Source organism: Triticum dicoccoides, chromosome 1B (genome assembly GCF_002162155.2).
Source record: "Triticum dicoccoides isolate Atlit2015 ecotype Zavitan chromosome 1B, WEW_v2.0, whole genome shotgun sequence".
NCBI classification, from domain to species: domain Eukaryota; kingdom Viridiplantae; phylum Streptophyta; class Magnoliopsida; order Poales; family Poaceae; genus Triticum; species Triticum dicoccoides.
In genome coordinates, this window is record NC_041381.1 from 587,104,856 (window position 1) to 587,124,591 (window position 19,736).

Consider the following 19,736-nt stretch of genomic DNA (forward strand, 5'->3'; position numbering starts at 1 on the left):
CGGGTGTAAGACAGATTTACACATGCAAACCACTTAGGTTAACTTGACGAGCCTAGCATGTACATACATGGCCTCGGAACACAAGAGACCGAAAGGTCGAACATGAGTCGTATGAAAGATACGATCAACATGGAGATGTTCACCGATAATGACTAGTCCGTCTCACGTGATGATCGGACACGGCCTAGTCGACTCGGATCATGTAACACTTAGATGACTAGAGGGATTTCTAATCTGAGTGGGAGTTCATTAAATAATTTGATTAGATGAACTTAATTATCACGAACTTAGTCTAAAATCTTTGCAAACATCTCTTGTAGATCAAATGGCCAACGCTCATGTCAACATGAACTTCAACGCGTTCCTAGAGAAAACCAAGCTGAAAGATGATGGCAGCAACTATACGGACTGGGTCCGGAACCTGAGGATCATCCTCATAGCTGCCAAGAAAGCGTATGTCATAGAAGGACCGCTAGGTGAAGCACCCATCCCAGAGAACCAAGACGTTATGAATGCTTGGCAGTCACGTGCTGATGATTACTCCCTCGTTCAGTGCGGCATGCTTTACAGCTTAGAACCAGGGCTCCAAAAGCGTTTTGAGCAACACGGAGCATATGAGATGTTCGAGGAGCTGAAAATGGTTTTCCAACATCATGCCCGGGTCGAGAGATATGAAGTCTCCGACAAGTTCTATAGTTGTAAGATGGAGGAAAATAGTTTTGTCAGTGAGCACATACTCAAAATGTCTGGGTTGCACAATCGCCTGTCCCAGTTGGACATTAACCTCCCGGACGAGGCGGTCATTGACAGAATCCTTCAGTCGCTCCCATCGAGCTACAAGAGCTTTGTGATGAACTACAATATGCAGGGGATGGTGAAAACTATTCCTGAAGTATTTTCAATGCTGAAGTCAGCAGAGGTAGAAATAAAAAAGGAACATCAAGTGTTGATGGTCAATAAAACCACTAAGTTCAAGAAAGGCAAGGGTAGGAAGAACTTCAAGAAGGACGGCAAGGATGTTGCCACGCCCGGTAAGCCAGTTGCCGGGAAGAAGTCAAAGAATGGACCCAAGCCTGAGACTGAGTGCTTTTATTGCAAAGGGAAGGGTCACTGGAAGCGGAACTGCCCCAAATACTTAGCAGACAAGAAGGCCGGCAACACTAAAGGTATATGTGATATACATGTAATTGATGTGTACCTTACCAGTGCTCGTAGTAGCTCCTGGGTATTTGATACCGGTGTCCTTGCTCATATTTGTAACTCAAAGCAGGAGCCGCGGAATAAGCGGAGACTGGCGAAGGATGAGGTGACAATGCGCGTCGGGAATGGTTCCAAGGTCGATGTGATCGCCGTCGGCACGCTACCTCTACATTTACCTACAAGATTAGTTTTAAACCTCAATAATTGTTATTTAGTGCCAGCTTTGAGCATGAACATTGTATCTGGATCTCGTTTAATGCGAGATGGCTACTCATTTAAATCCGAGAATATTGGTTGTTCTATTTATATGAGAGATATGTTTATGGTCATGCCCCGCTGGTCAATGGTTTATTCTTAGTGAATCTCGAACTTAATGTTACACATATTCATAATGTGAATACCAAAAGATGTAAGGTTGATAACGATAGTCCCACATACTTGTGGCACTGCCGCCTTGGTCACATTGGTGTCAAGCGCATGAAGAAGCTCCATGCTGATGGACTTTTAGAGTCTCTCGATTATGAATCATTTGACACATGCGAACCATGCCTCATGGGCAAAATGACCAAGACCCCGTTCTCCGGAATAATGGAGTGAGCAACCAACTTATTGGAAATCATAGATACCGATGTGTGCGGTCCAATGAGCGTTGAGGCTCGCGGAGGATATCGTTATGTTCTCACTCTCACTGTTGACTTGAGTAGATATGGGTATGTCTACTTGATGAAACACAAGTCTGAGACCTTTGAAAAGTTCAAGGAATTTCAGAATGAGGTAGAGAATCAACGTGACCGAAAGATAAAGTTCTTACAATCAGATCGTGGAGGAGAATATTTAAGTCACGAATTTGGTACGCACTTAAGGAAATGTGGAATCGTTTCACAACTCACGCCGCCTGGAACACCTCAGCGTAACGGTGTGTCCGAACGTCGTAATCGCACTCTATTGGATATGGTGCGATCTATGATGTCTCTTACCGATTTACCGCTATCATTTTGGGGATACGCTCTAGAGACAGCTACATTCACTTTAAATAGGGCTCCGTCTAAATCCGTTGAGACGACACCGTATGAATTATGGTTTGGGAAGAAACCTAAGCTGTCGTTTCTAAAAGTTTGGGGATGCGATGCTTATGTCAAGAAACTTCAACCTGAAAAGCTCGAATGCAAGTCGGAAAAATGCGTCTTCATAGGATACCCTAAGGAAACCATTGGGTATACCTTCTACCTTAGATCCGAAGGCAAGATCTTTGTTGCCAAGAACGAATCCTTTCTGGAAAAAGAGTTTCTCTCGAAAGGAGTAAGTGGGAAGAAAGTAGAACTCGATGAAGTACTACCTCTTGAATCGGAAAGTAGTGCAGCTCATGAAAATGTTCCTGTGGTGCCTACACCGACTGGAGAGGAAATTAATGATGATGATCAAGGTACTTCGGATCAAGTTGCTACTGAACTTCGTAGGTCCACAAGGACACGTTCCACGCCAGAGTGGTATGGCAATCCTGTCCTAGAAATCATGTTGTTAGACAACGGTGAACCTTCAAACTATGAAGAAGCGATGGCGGGCCCAGATTCCAACAAATGGCTTGAAGCCATGCAATCCGAGATAGAATCCATGTATGAAAACAAAGTATGGACTTTGACAGACTTGCCCGATGATCGGCGAATGATAGAAAACAAATGGATCTTTAAGAAGAAGATGGACGCGGATGGTAATGTTACCATCTATAAAGCTCGACTTGTCGCTAAGGGTTATCGGCAAGTTCAAGGGGTTGACTATGATGAGACTTTCTCTCCTGTAGCGAAGCTGAAGTCCGTCTGAATCATGTTAGCAATTGCCGCATACTATGATTATGAGATATGGCAGATGGACGTCAAAACGGCATTCCTTAGCGGCTATCTTGAGGAAGAACTGTATATGATGCAGCCGGAAGGTTTTGTCGACCCTAAGAATGCTAACAAGGTATGCAAGCTCCAGCGATCCATTTATGGGCTGGTGCAAGCATCTCGGAGTTGGAACATTCGCTTTGATGAGATGATCAAAGCGTTTGGGTTTATGCAGACTTATGGAGAAGCCTGCATTTACAAGAAAGTGAGTGGGAGCTCTGTAGCATTTCTCATATTGTATGTAGATGACATACTTCTGATGGGAAATGATATAGAACTTTTGGACATCATTAAGGCCTACTTGAATAAGTGTTTTTCAATGAAGGACCTTGGAGAAGCTGCTTACATATTAGGCATCAAGATCTATAGGGATAGATCGAGATGCCTCATAGGTATTTCACAAAGCACATACCTTGATAAGATATTGAAGAAGTTCAATATGGATCAGTCCAAGAAAGGGTTCTTGCCTGTATTGCAAGGTGTGAGATTGAGCTCGGCTCAATGCCCGACCACGGCAGAAGATAAGGAAGAGACGAGTGTCATCCCCTATGCCTCAGCCATAGGATCTATTATGTATGCCATGTTGTGTACCAGACCTGATGTAAACCTTGCCGTAAGTTTGGTAGGAAGGTACCAAAGTAATCCTGGCAAGGAACACTGGATGGCGGTCAAGAATATCCTGAAGTACCTGAAAAGGACAAAGGACATGTTTCTCGTCTATGGAGGTGACGAAGAGCTCGTCGTAAAGGGTTACGTCGACACTAGCTTCAACATAGATCTGGATGACTCTAAGTCACAAACCGGATACATGTATATGTTGAATCATGGAGTAGTAAGCTGGTGCAGTTGCAAGCAGAGCGTCGTGGCGGGATCTACATGTGAAGCGGAGTACATGGCAGCCTCGGAGGCAGCGCATGAAGCAATATGGATGAAGGAGTTCATCACTGACCTAGGAGTCATACCCAATGCGTCGGGGCCGATCACTCTCTTCTGTGACAACACTGGAGCTATTGCCCTTAACAAGGAGCCCAGGTTTCACAAGAAGACCAGGCACATCAAGTGTCGTTTCAACTCCATCCGTGAAAATGTTCAAGATGGAGACATAGATATTTGCAAAGTACATACGGATCTGAATGTCGCAGATCCGTTGACTAAACCTCTTCCGCGAGCAAAACATGATCAACACCAGAACTCTATGGGTGTTCGATTCATCACAATGTAACTAGATTATTGACTCTAGTGCAAGTGGGAGACTGTTGGAAATATGCCCTAGATGCAATAATAGAAGGATTATTATTATATTTCCTTGTTCATGATAATTGTCTTTTATTCATGCTATAATTGTATTATGCAAAAATTGTAATACACGTGTGAATACATAGACCACAACATGTCCCTAGTGAGCCTCTAGTTGACTAGCTCGTTGATCAACAGATAGTCAAGGTTTCCTGACTATGGATATTGGATGTCATTGATAATGAGATCACATCATTAGGAGAATGATGTGATGGACAAGACCCAATCCTAAGCATAGCACAAGATCGTGTAGTTCATTTGCTAGAGCTTTTCCAATGTCAAGTATCTTTTCCTTAGACCATGAGATCGTGTAACTCCCGGACACCGTAGGAGTGCTTTGGGTGTACCAAACGTCACAATGTAACTGGGTGACTATAAAGGTATACTACGGGTATCTCCGAAAGTGTCTGTTGGGTTGACACAGATCGAGACTGGGATTTGTTACTCGGTAATGCATCATCATAATGAGCTCAAAGTGACCAAGTGTCTGGTCACGGGATCATGCATTACGGTACGAGTAAAGTGACTTGTCGGTAACGAGATTGAACGAGGTATTGGGATACCAACGATCGAATCTCGGGCAAGTAACATACCAATTGACAAAGGGAATTGTATACGGGGTTGCTTGAATCCTTGACATCATGGTTCATCCGATGAGATCATCGAGGAGCATGTGGGATCCAACATGGGTATCCAGATCCCGCTGTTGGTTATTGACTGGAGAGCCGTCTCGGTCATGTCTACGTGTCTCCCGAACCCGTAGGGTCTACACACTTAAGGTTCGGTGATGCTAGGGTTGTAGAGATATTAGTATGCATCAAACCGAAAGTTGTTCGGAGTCCTAGATGAGATCCCGAACATCACGAGGAGTTCCGGAATGGTCCGGAGGTAAAGAATTATATATGGGAAGTCGAGTTTCGGCCATTGGGAAAGTTTCGGGGGTCACCGGTATTGTACCGGGACCACCGGAAGGGTCCCGGTGGTCCACTGGGTGGGCCACCCATCCTGGAGGGCCCCATGGGCTGAAGTGGGAGGGTAACCAGCCCCTGGTGGGCTGGTGCACCCCCCCTTGGGCCCCCCTGCGCCTAGGGTTGGGAACCCTAGGGGAGGGGGCGCCTCCACTTGCCTTGAGGGGCAAGGCACCTCCCTTGGCCGCCGCCCCCCCTAGGGCCGCCCCCCAAGGGTCCCTATATAAAGAGGGGGGAGGGAGGGCAGCCTCACCCTTGCACTTGGCGCCTCCCTTCCCCCTTGCTACACCTCTCCCTCCCGCAGACGCTTGGCGAAGCCCTGCCGGGATCCCTGCTGCATCCACCACCACGCCGTCGTGCTGCTGGATCTTCATCAACCTCTCCTTCCCCCTTGCTGGATCAAGAAGGAGGAGACGTCACGCTGATGGTACGTGTGTTGAACGTGGAGGTGTCGCCCGTTCGGCGCTAGGATCTCCGGTGATTTGGATCAGGACGAGTACGACTCCCTCAACCCCGTTCTCTTGAACGCTTCCGCTCGATCTACAAGGGTATGTAGATGCACTCCTCTCTCTCGTTGCTAGATGAACTCATAGATTGATCTTGGTGAAACCGTAGGAAATTTTTTATTTTCTGCAACGTTCCCCAACAACTAGAGGCCTTTATCCATGTAAATATTTATCATTGCTCGTGCTTGCTGTGCCGACCTCCAGTCTTTTTTCCTTTTTCTCCTTGGCTATTTTCCTTTGCCGCCAACCCTTTGGCTTTGCTTTCACCAGCCGGACGGCCTCTCTGTGGACCGTGGCTGATTTGAGCGTTCTAGCCATTGGTGAGGGGGGCTAGGGCTTAGCCATTCGGAGGTTTTTGGTAATAGAGGCGGAGGCCGGCCGTCTGGCTGCCAAGCAGCCAGGCGGCTAAGTGCGATGCCGCCCTCTACTATATGCGTGCTTTTCCTTAGTCGTTCTTCCGTGTGGGGCACCTCTTTGCAACCTTTGCCCGCCATGCAGTCGCTCTGCGAGCTGTGGCTTCTGACAAAGGGAGTTTTTGGTGCCGGCACACTACTTGTCCGGCTGCAGGAGGCGGCATATTGTAAAAGGCGGCGAGGCTCCGGGCCGACTGGTCGGACCCAGTGCCAGGCGGAAAGGATAGACTACACATTCTCATGAATACGACGCTTATCATATAGATAAAAGAGGGCAGTCCCCGAGCTCTTCTCGGGGGACCCGGAGTCTTTATACATAGTACAAAAGGTAGCATGATACATACTGCTTTCAACTGTAAAACCTTCGGAGGAGGTTTGTGTTCCATGGCCTCTCCGTCTCCTTGCCTGAATCATCCCTCTTGCACGCTCTGGGCTTCTGGGCATCGATCAGATAGTAGGCATCGTTGCCCAACACCTTACTGATGATAAAAGGGCCTTCCCAAGGTGCCGAGAGCTTGTGTTGTCTGGCTGTTCGCTGGATCAGCCGGAGCACAAGGTCTCCCTCCAGGAAGGACTTTGGCTTCACCTTGCGCTTGTAGTATCGGCGCAGGCTCTAATGGTAGATGGCCGACCGGCTGAGTGCCAACAGCCGACCTTCCTCCAGCAAGTCGACACCGTCTTCTCGTGCCTCCTTGGCGTCTGCCTCAGTGTACATGGTGACTCTTGGGGAGAACTCAATATCCGTCGGGATGACGGCTTCGGCACCGTAGACGAGGAAGAAAGGCGTGAAGCCTGTTGACTTGTTTGGAGTTGTGTGCAGGCTCCAGAGGACGGCCGACAACTCGTCGAGCCAGCAGCCGGCCGAGCACTCCAGAGGCTCGACCAGTCGGGGCTTGAGGCCGGACAAAATGAGGCTGTTTGCACGTTCCACTTGGCCGTTTGACTGTGGGTGGGCAACGGACGCTAAGTCCAGGCGGATGCCCTGTGTTGCACAGAAACGAGCCAAGGCCCCCTTGGCGAAGTTGGTGCCGTTGTCGGTGATGATGCTGTGTGGGATGCAGTGTCGCGTGGTGATGTCAGTGATGAAAGTCACGGCAGTCGGCCCATTCAGCTTCTTGATTGGTTTTGCCTCTATCCACTTGGTAAACTTATCCACAGCAACAAGCAAGTGAGTCATGCCACTGTGGGCTGCCTTGAATGGTCCCACCATATCCAGTCCCCATACAGCAAAGGGCCAGGCTATGGGAATGGTCTTGAGTGCAGAAGCCGGCAGGTGTGGCTTGGAGTGGAACTCTGGCACCCTTGACACTTCTGAACTAGCTCTTTGGCCTCTTCCAGGGTGGTCGGCCAGAAGAACCCGTGGCAGAAAGCCTTGGCCACAAGTGATCTTGAAGCCGCGTGGTGGAAGCACTCGCCCTGGTGGATATCTCTGAGTATTGCTTGGCCTTGATCCGACTCCACACACCGCTGATAAACCCCTGTTACACTTCGTCGCACCAGCTCTCTGTTGACTATGGTGTAAGCTGCAGCTCCCCTCTGCACTTGTCGGGCTGAGACTTCATCGGTTGGCAGCTCTTTATTCACCAAGAACTTGAGGATTGGCTGGGCCCATGAGGGCGCCGCAATTTCTTTGATTGCAACTACTACAACTTGAATGAGGGCGGCTGGTAGGGGAGGCGGCGGGTTGGCAGCTGCTTCCGCCTACTGTGTTGGAGAAGTCCCCATGCCGACTGCTGAAGTCCCCGGGCCGGGTTCTGAAGTCCCCGGGCCGGGCGCGGCTGTAGCAGTCCCTGGGCCGCCTATCGAGATCCCCGTGCCATCTTCTGGGGCCCTCAAGTCGGATCCGACTGCTTCGGGAGGGGCCGGCACAAAGATGGAGTCTGAATCAGGAGACGGCTTGACAGACGGCTTCAGAAGGCGGCGTAGGGCGACGCCGGCTGGTATTGCTTGTCGGGTGGAGCCAATCTATGCCAGAGCATCTACTTGCTCGTTGTCATTTCTTGGCACGTGAAGGAACTCGCACCCATCAAAGTATCCGCTGAGTTGCTGCACGAGGAAGCGGTAGCTGGCCATGTTTGCATCCTTGGCGTCCTAGTCGCCTGACGACTGTTGGACCACCAAGTCGGAGTCACCATAGCACAGGATCCGGCGGATGCCGAGTTCCTTGGCAAGCCAGAGCCCATGTATGAGTGCCTCATATTCTGCTACGTTGTTGGAGGCGGCGAACTGGACTTGCAACACGTATTTGAGCTTGTCGCCTTTGGGAGAGGTGAGGACGACGCCGGCTCCCAGGCCAGTGTGCATTTTCGAGCCATCGAAATGCATCCGCGAATGAGTGGAGTCTGGCGCAGGCGGCAAATATTGGGTCTCGATCCAATCGACGAGGAAGTCGGCCAACACTTGTGATTTGATGGCGGTGCGAGGCTGGTAGTGGATGGTGTAAGGGGCCAGATCAATAGCCCACTTGGCCACTTGGCCAGAAGCATCTCGGCTCCCAATGATCTCAGCAAGTGGAGTTGTGCAGACAACAGTTATTGGGTGCTCTTGAAAGTAGGGCTTCAGCTTCTTGGCGGCAAAGTGCACGCCGTAACACATCTTCTGGTAGTGGGGGTAGTTTTTCTTGGAGGCGGACAATACTTCACTCAAGTAATACACCGGTCTCTGGACCGGCAATGCTTTGTCCTTCTCCTTGCGCTCTACCACCATGACTATGCTGACAACCCGACTGGTGGCTGCAATGTAGAGGAGCATGGGCTCCTTCTCAGTTGGAGCCGCCAGGATAGGCGGGGTTGCCAACATCTTCTTGAGCTGGAGAAAAGCTTCGTCCGCCTTGTCGTTTCACTCGAAAAAAGTGGTCTTCTTCATGAGTTGGTACAGGGGAAGGGCCTTCTCGCCCAGCCGACTGATGAAATGGCTGACTGACGCCAAGCATCCGGTGAATTTCTGCATGTCCAGCAGTCGGGTGGGCACTTTCATCATCTCAATTGCTTTGATCTTCACGGGGTTGCACTTTATGCCGCGCTCTGAGACCAGGAAACCGAGGAGCTGGCCGGCTGGTACTCCAAAGACACATTTCTCCGGGTTGAGCTTGATCTGGAATCCGCGTAGGTTCTCAAAGGTCTCCTTGAGGTCCTCCAGCAGCATGCCATGCTTCTCCGTCTTCACCACCACATCATCCACATATACGTGGGCATTTTTGCCGAGTTGCTTGAGGAGGCACTTCTGCATGCAACGCTGGAACGTGGCGCCAGCGTTTCTCAAGCCGAACGTCATGGTCAGGTAGCAGAAGGCTTCAAATGGCATGATGAAGGCGGTCTTTAGCCTGTCGGCTGGGTTCAGTTTTATCTGGTGATACCCGGAATATGCATCCAAGAAACTCAACAGCTCGCATCCGGCTGTGGAGTCTATTACTTGATCAATCCTTGGTAGAGCAAAGGGATCTTTGGGGCAGGCTTTGTTGAGGCTGGTGTAGTCAATGCACATGCGCCACTGCTTGTTCTTTTTCAACACTAGGACTAGGTTGGCCAGCCACTCTGGAAAGAATACTTCCATAATGAATCCGGGTGCTAGGAGCCGGGCTATATCTTCTCCGACAACTCTCCTCTTCTCTTCTGACAGGCGGCGCAAGGGCTGCCTGACCGGCTCGACGTCAGGTCGGACATGTAGCTTGTGCTCGGCGAAATCCGTCGGAACACCCGGCATGTCTTTGGGAGACCATGCAAAGATATCCCGATTCTCATGGAGGAAATCGACGAGCTCACTTTCCTATTTGCTGTCAAGGCCTGTGCCTACGACAGCGTGCCTCTCCGGGTGCTCCGGGTCCAAGGGTATTTTCTTTGTTTCCTTGGCCGACTTGAACGATCCCTCAGCCTCCGACTCCTGGGGGGTGACATTTCCGGCTTCTTGCCTGCCAGTGCCACCACCCGGTCAAGGAGCCGCTTCTCGGCAGCAATCACGAGGGACTCGGCCAGCCGGCTGCTATCTGCCGCGCAAGTGATCGATCTCTTGTAGTCTCCGACTACTGTCAGGATTCCCTTGGTACTCGGCATCTTCATCTTGAGGTAGGCGTAGTGGAGGACCGCCATGAACTTGGCCAGAGCAGGCCGGCCTAGCAGCGCATGGCAGGGGCTTTCAAGGTCCACCACTTCAAACCAGATTGACTCTCAGCGGAAGTGATTCTTGTCTCCGAAGAGGACATCAATCTGAGTCTTGCCGATTGGTGAGCAGGAAAGGCCAGGGACTATGCCATGGAAAACAGTCCGCCTGGGGGTGAGCTGCTTATGCTTGATTCCCAATTTCTCCATTGTGTCACGGTACAGGATATTGATGCTGCTGCCGCCATCTATCAGGATTCTGGAGAAATTGGCGGCCCGCCTCTCTGTTGCAAGGGTTGCTTCTAAGACCAGGGCATACGAACCAGGGGAAGGCATCACTTCCGGGTGGTCGGCCCTGCTTCAACTGATAGGCTTCTTAGACCAATGCATGAAATCCGGAGTACTGGAGGCCACTGCCTGCACTTCTTGTTGTTGTTGCTGTCTGCTGCGCCTGTCATCAACCACGCTGGTAAACACAACATAGTCTCCGTGCTCCTCCGGGTATTCGTCTTGTATGGCGCCGACTGGTCGGGCCGCCGGCTGCTGAGGCTGAGGAGGCGGCGGTCTGGCAGGCGGAGGAGGCAGGAGTCCATCTCCCTTGGCGATTCTGGTGAGCCAGTGACACTTACGAGTGGTGTGGTTGGAGGGCTTCGCGCCGCTACGGAACTTGCAGGGTGCATCCAAGGTTTGCTCATAAGAGAAAGCTGGCAACCAATTGGTCTTGCCGCCCTTCTGCCGCTTGGGGGCCGGCTGCCCTTCTGGCTGCTGATCCTCGACCGTCGCCACCTGCCGGCTGGTGGAAGCCGGCTAGGTGGCCTTCCGCTTGTGATCTCCTGGTTGCTATCGCCGACTGGTGTCACCAGCCGGAGTCCGAGGCACCTGAGGGGCCACCTTGCTGGACGCGTCAACCAGGATTTCCGCCTTCATGGAGGAGTCGGCCGTGGCATGCTTGTCGGCGATGACCAGCAACTCGTCGAGGGTCTCGGGCTCGTCGCAGAGGAGTCGGTGCTTGAGGAGGGTGCCCTCTCGGCACCCGACAGTGAAGTACTCGATCGCCTGCACCTCGTACATGCCTTCGCAGGAATTGCGCAGCTCGGTCCAGCACATGAGGTAGTCGCGAGTCGACTCCGTGGGCCCTTGGACGCACAAGGAGAGCTGTCAGGGCTTGGGGGGCCCGCTTGTAGGTGCTGGTGAAGTTGCGGATGAAGACCTCGGTGAAATCAACCCAGTTGTTGATGCTGCGGGGCTTCAGGCTGTTGAGCCACGTCTGGGCAGTGCCCTGAAGCATGAGCGGGACGTATTTCACGGCAACGCGCTTGTTGCCATTCGCTATACTGACGGCCGTGGAGTAGTCGACCAGCCAATCCTCCGGCTTCACGGAGCCGGTGTACTTGGGTGTGTCTCGTGGGAGGGTGAACCCTTTAGGGAAGGGCTCATCTCGGATTCTGGGGCCGAAACAGGGCGGGCCCAGCACATCCTCTTCTTCAACCGCCAGGGATCGATTGAGACGATCGATCCGATGGCGAGCATCATTCTCTCCGACTCCCTCTCCACGGCCAAGGCAGTCGCCGAGTGTCGGATGCGTGACAGGAGGCGGAGTGGGGTATCTTGCTCCATGAGGCGGGGGAGGCGGCAGGTCGCCTCGCCGCTTTACTGCGCGAGGACGGCCGTCCTCGTCCCGCTCGATGGAGAGGTGTGTCCGACTGCGGCTGGCAGCCGTCTCGTTGCCCTTTCCTCCGCGGGCGCCACAAGTCGGCGTCCGGGAGGTCGCCCCATGATCTCGGCGTGGGGACGGCTTGTTGTTTCGTTCGGGTGGGACTTTGGCGCGGCAAGCGGCCTCGTGCTGCGCGGCTGCCGCGTCTAGGAGCTGTTGGACTCGCTCCATCATGAGGCGGCGCTTGTTGCCGTCGCATTTGTCCAGCTCATCTGTCACCGCCTGGGCGGCCCGGATGTTTTCCACAGGCGTGGCGTAGACAGGGCGCTCCGCCCCGAACATGCTGGCGACAGTCGCGCCACGCTGCCGAACCGTGCCGAGGCGGCTAGGCCCCTCAGGAGCCGGCGTGCCGCCTACGGCCCGGTCCATCTCGCGCCGATAGGCGTCTGAAAGCCGGCACATGCTGGCTAGGCGGCCATCATTTTCGAGAAGCTGGAGGCGGCGTGCCTCCAGCGCCTCAGCGTCCGCGCCCCCAGGAATGGGCGCCATGAGGTCGCACAGAGCGGTGTCGAGGGGATCTTGAGCACGCCCGTCTGAGTGCTCCTCACTGTTGATGACGAGCACCTCCGTGACGGTGCTCCCGCCGCTGTACTCGCGAGGAGGTGGCTCGTCGTAGACCACCACGTTGGTGGGGAACGCGTCGAGCGACGCCGTGTCGAAGTCGACGATCATCGGATCGGTCGAGCCGACGGACTCCAGGTCCACAGCAGGCTCGCTGGCGACATGGAGCTGGTCAAGGAGCCTGACGAGGCGGCTCTCAGGGAAGCTTGTGCCCGCGTCAGAGGCCGGCTCGTCGGAGAGGTCGATCTCGCCGACGAGGTCAGCGAGGCAGCTCGCCACGCAGGCGATCTCCGCGCCGTGCAGCGCCTCGGGGCTGACGCCGTCAGGCGTGCTGGATTGGCTTTGCTCGCCAGGAAGGAACGGGGTTCCCGTTCAGAGCAGATCTCCGGGCGATGGTGCACCTCGCCCCATGGTGGGCGCCAAATGTCGGGGGTTGGATGCGACATATGCCAAAGGATGGCTTATCATGGTGGGAGCGAGTAGAACGTCGCCGGTGCCTGGAAGCGGGATAAGGCGTAGACACGAACGCCGGCGTACTTTACCCAGGTTCGGGGCTCTCCTAGGAGATAACACCCCTAGTCCTGCTCTGCGAGGTCTCCGCATGATCACTAAGGCACAAGTGATACAATGGTGCTCCTCGAGCTGTGTGCTAGAGGCAGAAGGAGGCAAGGCTAGCTCTCTTCCTGCTCTAGGGGGGTGGCTAGTTCTAATGGAGTGGGAACCCTTTGCATGGGTGGCCTGGGGGGTTTATATATGCCTACCCCCCAGGGGTACAATGGTAATCTGGCCGGCTGCTGGGCCCGGCTGTTAGTGTCTCCAGCCTCCGGCTTCTCCGCCGACCGCAGGGGCCCACCGCCTGGTGGGCCCTTCCGTCTGGTTGGTGGCTGTTCACTGTAGCCGTGTCCTCAATGACGGGGGCTTGGTCATCTTTAGCGTGGCTACAATCCCACCGCCTGGTGGGAGGACACTGTAGCCACACCTGGTATTATCAGCTTAATGGCGTGCTCGCCTCGGGACAAGGGACGGCCGCCTGCTGGAGGCCGACCCCTCTCTGATCCGCCTGGTCGAGCTTCCGCCGTCTTCCTTGGGGTCACTGTCCGATAGGGCCCGCATCTGGCGGGCCGTACCGACAGGCCGTCGTGGGGAACAGGGCTCCGCCTACTCGGAGCAACGTCAAGGTAGATACGGCACAGTGCTCCGTCGTGCGGAGATCTCCGTCTGTACGGAGCACTGTAGCCACGCCCATCTCGAGCGTGGGAGGCGACGTGCTTCACTGTAGCCATGCTTTGTCTTGTACTCTTGATGGGAGCTCGGCCGCCCCGTAGTCGTGAGGTAGCCGCCTGGCTGTAGCCGCCCTCTCTGGAGGGCGGCCGCCAGGAGCCGGTCACTCGGAGCGTCGTAGTCTCGGGTCGACCGCCCTCTGGCAGCCGGCCGCTGAGCCAGCCGGCCTCAGAGGGCGGAGCTTCGGCTTGGGGCCCAGCTAGGCGGAGCTGGCCCAAAAGTCTTGATAGATCATGGGACTCGGGTGAGCCTATCCGTGGCCCATTACTCCGACACCCTCCCACCGGCAAGGGCTGGGATCCACCGCGCATCCATGGTTCTAAGGCCACGGGAGATGTGGCAGATCGGTGATGTTGCCAACAGGAGGTAGAAACCCTAGCCGTCTTTCCTTAGAGGAGAAACGCAAGGACGAGAGACAACAGATCCTACCCCCATTAAGATTGTAGATACAATACTTGGATCACACTAAAGCCAATATACATATATTATTCACAAACTATGCTTCTGAGACACTTCACTTTACTCTATCATAGATACAATTAGCTAGAGCCACCGAAACCATCATAATTATATTATTTCCCAAAAGTTCCTACAAATGTCAAATTTGCCCAAGTTTTTTTTTGGCAGTTAGTGTCATGTCGGGTGCTTTATTTTGCAGTAGATGACTAAACATACTAGTACTAGAGATAAAGGGTGTTTCCCTCAAAAAAAAAAGTAGGATGCCTTACTGTTGTCCTTATTGTTATTTCTCCCCCAGCATGAAACGTCTCTTACAACGCACGGCAATCCCAAAGTTGACACTAATTAGGCAATCATGTAAAATCTAGGCCTAAAAGTCCTGAAATGCTAGTTCATCTGTGCGCCCAACTTATCAGTACAGTGCACTGACTCACACATCCTCGTTGCACTAATCGCCAAAAATTAGAACGTCCGGTGTAAAACGTTATAGCATTATAAACAGCACAACGATTGGATTTCAGACTTCAAATTTGAACTCTGGATTTCAGACTTAAAACTTGAGTCCAGGCTTATTTTAGAGAGAAATATGTGAGTTTGTTAGTTAAATGAGAAGTAATTTATGGCACTGTGATGAATCTAATCGTGTGTCATCGCCTTGTAAAAATGGTCTGATAAGCACAAATCAAAGCATGATTTTCTATATAACCAAATAAATTCCCATTTAGCAAATGAACTATCTCCATCGAGCAAGATATTCCGATTTGATTAGACATGTTTGCAAAAAAAAAAAAAAGAGATTTGATTGAACATAACAAGTCGTTTTCTATGGGAATGCTCAACGGCGCACTTCATTGCAAATCCAACATAGTTACATGTTCCGCAAAAGAGGTGAAATGAAACTAGGAGGATCACCATCCTAAAACAAATTCGACTTAAAATCATACGAGTGCCTAGCTAGAGTATGCGCCACTGCGTTGGCATCCCCTGGACAGCAACGGAATGCCACTAAACCAACCCTTCGAGCTCAGCAAATTTCGTTAACTCCTTCATTTTCTCAAAGTAAAAAAGGTCGTCGGGCAAATTTCACAAAAGAATTGGAGATGACTAGCGACCAATCGTGAAATCCTTGTGCATCCGACAAGTGCCTCTTTAGTGGAGTTAAAAAGCATCGTGCAGTGTATGTGTATGTAGCTTTACGTTTTCTTTTGCGCAGTTAGTGTCATGTCGCGTGCTTTATTTTGCAGTGGATGGTAAAAGCATGGTGCCTTACTAAACATGTACCAGTACCAGAGATAAAGCATGTTTCCCTCTAAAAGAAGTATGGTGCCTTGCTGCTGTGTTTATTACTAACTTCGCCCCCAGCATGAAACGTCTCTTACAACGCACGGCAATCTCAAAGTTGACACTAATTGGGCAATCATGTGCTGTAAAATCTGACCTAAAAGGTCCTGAAATATTCGTTCATCATCTGTGCGGCAAAATTATCATTACAAGGACTCACAGAGAACTTCATTCTCTTCTTTTCACTAATCACCGAAAAGTAGTACACTAAACAACAAAACGCTTTAGACTTTGGGCTTCAAATTTTAACTCTGGGTTTCAGGCTCTCCAGATCCAGAAGACCGCATGATTCATAAAACAAGTATTACCAAGCGAGGAAACGAAATGACATGACAAATTCACAAAAGCTACAGTAGCTGTAAATTTGATGACCTGGTAGATGTTAGTTGCAGAGAAATTTCAAATAAATTTGTCAGGAGTTGGGGACTATATTTGTCAGGATGGAAATCTTTTGAGATCTATATAAATATAACAAACTCCACAACGCAGCAAGCACACCACCTATGCCCAGAGGAAACTCTACCTACATTTGCCAGGCTAATCACCGCCCAGCCCCATGCCACCGAGCATTTTGCTCATGTCCTTGCCGCCCATTTGTTTCATAAGAGCCTGCAGGCCACCCATGCCACCCATCTGCTTCAGCACTTGCGGCGGGAGCGCCTTGGTCATCTGCTGGATGTTAAGGTTCTGGGACAGGTCACTCATCTTTCCGTTCTTCGGCATCTTTAGCCCCTTCATCTTGCTCCACATCTTGGCTAGCCTCTTGTACTCTTCCAGCATGTCCATCACGTCTCTGATTTGCCTGCCAGACCCTCGAGCGATCCGGATGATTCGCGACTCTGTCATCAGCTTCGGGTTTGTACTGTCGAGCTCTGAAAAGTAGATCAGGGGTGGGATAAGTTTCAGAACATCGCCATTGTGATACACAAAGGAAAGCCTTGATCTAATCTAGCTCACCTGCTGCTGTCATGGAATCCATAATCGTCATGTAGCGCTTAATCTTCGCTTGGCCTTCTTTCTCATGTCCTTTTGGCATCAACTCTGAACTAAATCCAGGCAACATGGAGAAGACCTGCAAGATAAATAAGACGATGCATGCTTAAACAAATGATATCACTAGTTGTGGAGCCTTGCTTGTCTTGTTGGATGACTCTGTGTGAAACCAAATACTCAATATAATATAGGTTAATCAGATGTTAACATGATAAATAATCCTCCGCTCACAATTAAAACTTTTTTCTGATTCAGATGTATATAGATGCATTTTAGTGTGTTTGTTCACTCATTTCAGTCCTTACGTAGTCCATATTGAAGTATCCAAAACATCTTATATTTATTAAGGAAGGGAGTAAAAGATAGTTAACCTGGCCAATAGGACCCATTTTCAGAAGATTCTGGAATTGCTCATACAAAAGTCTGAGAGTGAAGGTTCCGTCAGCCAGCTTTGCCAGAAGCTCAGGCTGTTGATCAGCAGGCATAACATCCTGGATCTTGTCCATTAAGCCAGACAAGTCTCCCATACCTGACAAATACATCGTTAGGTAAACTACTAGAAAGAAGAATCACCAAGCTACACACAATATTAAATGTAGTTGCTAACCTAACAGACGGCTGACAAATGGTTTCACATCAAAAATCTCAAATTCATCAATGTGTTCTCCAGTTCCAATAAATATCACTGGACTTTTTGTAGCTGCAACCCTGGGGAAAAAAGAGGCGAGGATGTAAAAAAAAGGTTCCTTTGATTCTTCACCTGTTTACTGTAACAAACGGTATCCTCACCTACTTGTGAAAAACACAATAAAAAAAGAAGCTAAAACAGGATTTGAGAATACAGCTGAGCAGATAAATAGCAATCTTAAGTCTTAACTGCTTCACAGATATTAAACATATGTGCAAACATTCAGATTGAAGTGATCCTAAACCCAGTGGCATTTTCTTGTTGAACTAAAATAACATGGATGATATGTAACCTGGTAAAATGAAATTCAACTCTAAAAGGACATATTAACCAGACGGGGGAAATCCCATAAGAAGAATTATAATGAAGAAAATTTACCAAAGAACTAAGCTAACTAAGATTCTTTGGAAACAATATCGCTCATAAGCAACACAATACAGGAAATAGCACCAGGAAGAACAAAATAAAAATAAAGAGTAATACTAACGCGCTAAGTGCACCGCCTCCTTTTGCATGACCATCCAATTTCGTAACGATGACAGCACCAACAGAAGCACTTTGTTTAAATGCTTGTGCCTGATCAAACGCAGCCTGACCAATACTGCCATCCATCACAAATATCACCAGGTCTGGTTTCTGCAATGAACCATGAAAAGTTGGGTGAAAATCTCAACATTACAGGAAAAATAATGGTGCATGACTCCGACAGTGTAAATACCGTTGCTTCTGCAACTTGACGCATTTCTTCGAAGAGTGCAGCCTCTTGCTTATGGCGTCCACTTGTGTCAATAATGATGAGATCAGAATTTTCTTTCCTGAACCTTTCCAGACCCTCAACAGCAATTTTCACAGGATCTGACTCCATGTAGCTGCAAAGAAGGCAATTTTATTTAGAGCAAATTTTGGAGAGAAGCTTTTAATCCACAGGTAAATCAATCAATGTAGAGACCTTCCGTAAAAAGGTATCTTCGCCTTGGTTGCATTCTGTTTCAACTGATCAAAAGCACCAGCTCGGAATGTATCGGCACAAACCAGCGACGGTTTGAATCCCTTACGCTGATGATAATATGCGTATTTGGTACAGGTAGTAGTTTTTCCAGACCCTACAGAAATATATCATCATTCAGTGAACACCTAACATCAATGTATGTTGCAACTGTATTAAAGAGAAGGAACACGATAATGAACAAACCACTGGTTGTTATTACTCCTAAGAACTAGGACAGGAAAAAAGATCTCTCTCTCAAGTACGAGCAACTAGTAAAACGAAACAGGAAACAGCAATAACTCTCAAGGCATCAGATCTAGCACCTACAAGGCTAGAGCTAGCTGCTGAAATTCCTGGGTCAGTACAAGTTCTCGAAAAAACAATGTATCTACCTTGCCATCCATCTCAAGACAGAACTGAGAGCTCCCGTGTGTATAATACTGACTGCTATAGTTGGTTGTCATCACAATTAACGAACTGAAGCACATAGATAGATGAAAAGATTACAACAATAAACTAAACAAGTTCTGCTTCTATTGGTTAAAGGCAACCGATGACCTAACCGCAATTCTACACCCAATAATAACCTAAATTTACCTCGATTCAACAAGGCTTGGACCATTCAATCCTGCTCGTCTATCATGACAATTCGGATAAACATGAAACATACAGTTCCCATGACACCTATGAGCGCATCACATGTGCTTAAACATCAAGTTTATTCTAGATGGTCTAGAAATGCTACACACAGAGTGGCACATATATACAGGTAAGCAATCATATATCGCGACTGGAATTCAGTAATAGGCGTGGAACAAAAAACAGAGCAAGCAAGCGAGGTTAGTCAATGAGACAGACCCTGCAATCCGACGAACATGACGACGCTGGGCTTGCCCTTCTTGGGGGTGAAGGCCGGCTTCCCGGGATCGAGCATGTTGCAAAGCTCGGTGAAGACGGCCTGCAGCACGAAAAAAAAAGGGTATCAGCCTCCTCCCGCCCAGTTACCCCTGGCTGGATCGAATTAGCGCAGGAAATGAATGGAGGGAGATGGACAGGTAGCGGGACCTGCTGTATGATGCGTCGCTTGTTGGTGCCGGCGGCGAGGGTCTCGAGGTTGACGATCTTCCTGATGTTGGTCTGCATGTCGCGGACCATCTTGAACTGGACGTCGGACTGCAGGAGCGCGCGGGAGATCTCGTTGAGGCACTCCCCGAGCACCTTCTCGTCGATCACCGTGGCGTTGCTCATCTGCGCGAGCGCGCGGGAGATGCTCCCGCCCAGCTGCGCGAGCACCATCTTGGCTGGGCCCCCGGGGGGTCGGACCTCGTCGGCGGCGGGGTGGGGTTCCGGC

At 50.4% G+C, this 19,736-nt stretch overlaps 1 protein-coding gene across 1 annotated transcript; it reads right to left on the bottom strand.

The window, feature by feature from the left end:
• Positions 1-16,053: 16,053 nt before the first annotated feature.
• LOC119348927 (signal recognition particle 54 kDa protein 2-like) lies at positions 16,054-19,730 on the bottom strand. Its single transcript, XM_037616930.1, has 9 exons — positions 19,451-19,730; positions 19,244-19,343; positions 18,347-18,500; positions 18,116-18,266; positions 17,885-18,033; positions 17,317-17,417; positions 17,081-17,238; positions 16,674-16,788; positions 16,054-16,588 (listed from the first exon to the last, which is right to left on the bottom strand). The coding sequence occupies exons 1-9, from the start codon at positions 19,679-19,681 to the stop codon at positions 16,254-16,256; spliced, it is 1,494 nt and encodes a 497-aa protein (XP_037472827.1). The 5' UTR covers positions 19,682-19,730; the 3' UTR covers positions 16,054-16,253.
• Between the last annotated feature and the right edge of the window lie 6 nt (positions 19,731-19,736).

Bases quoted from the DNA above. Each gene is read 5' to 3' on its own strand.
- LOC119348927 (XM_037616930.1), bottom strand. From the start codon at position 19,681: ATGGTGCTCGCGCAGCTGGGCGGGAGCATCTCCCGCGCGCTCGCGCAG. The intron at 19,344-19,450 runs GTCCCGCTACCT...TTCGTGCTGCAG, and splicing joins AGCGACGCATCATACAGCAG to GCCGTCTTCACCGAGCTTTG. The intron at 16,789-17,080 runs GTTAACTATCTT...TTTATCTTGCAG, and splicing joins AAATGGGTCCTATTGGCCAG to GTCTTCTCCATGTTGCCTGG.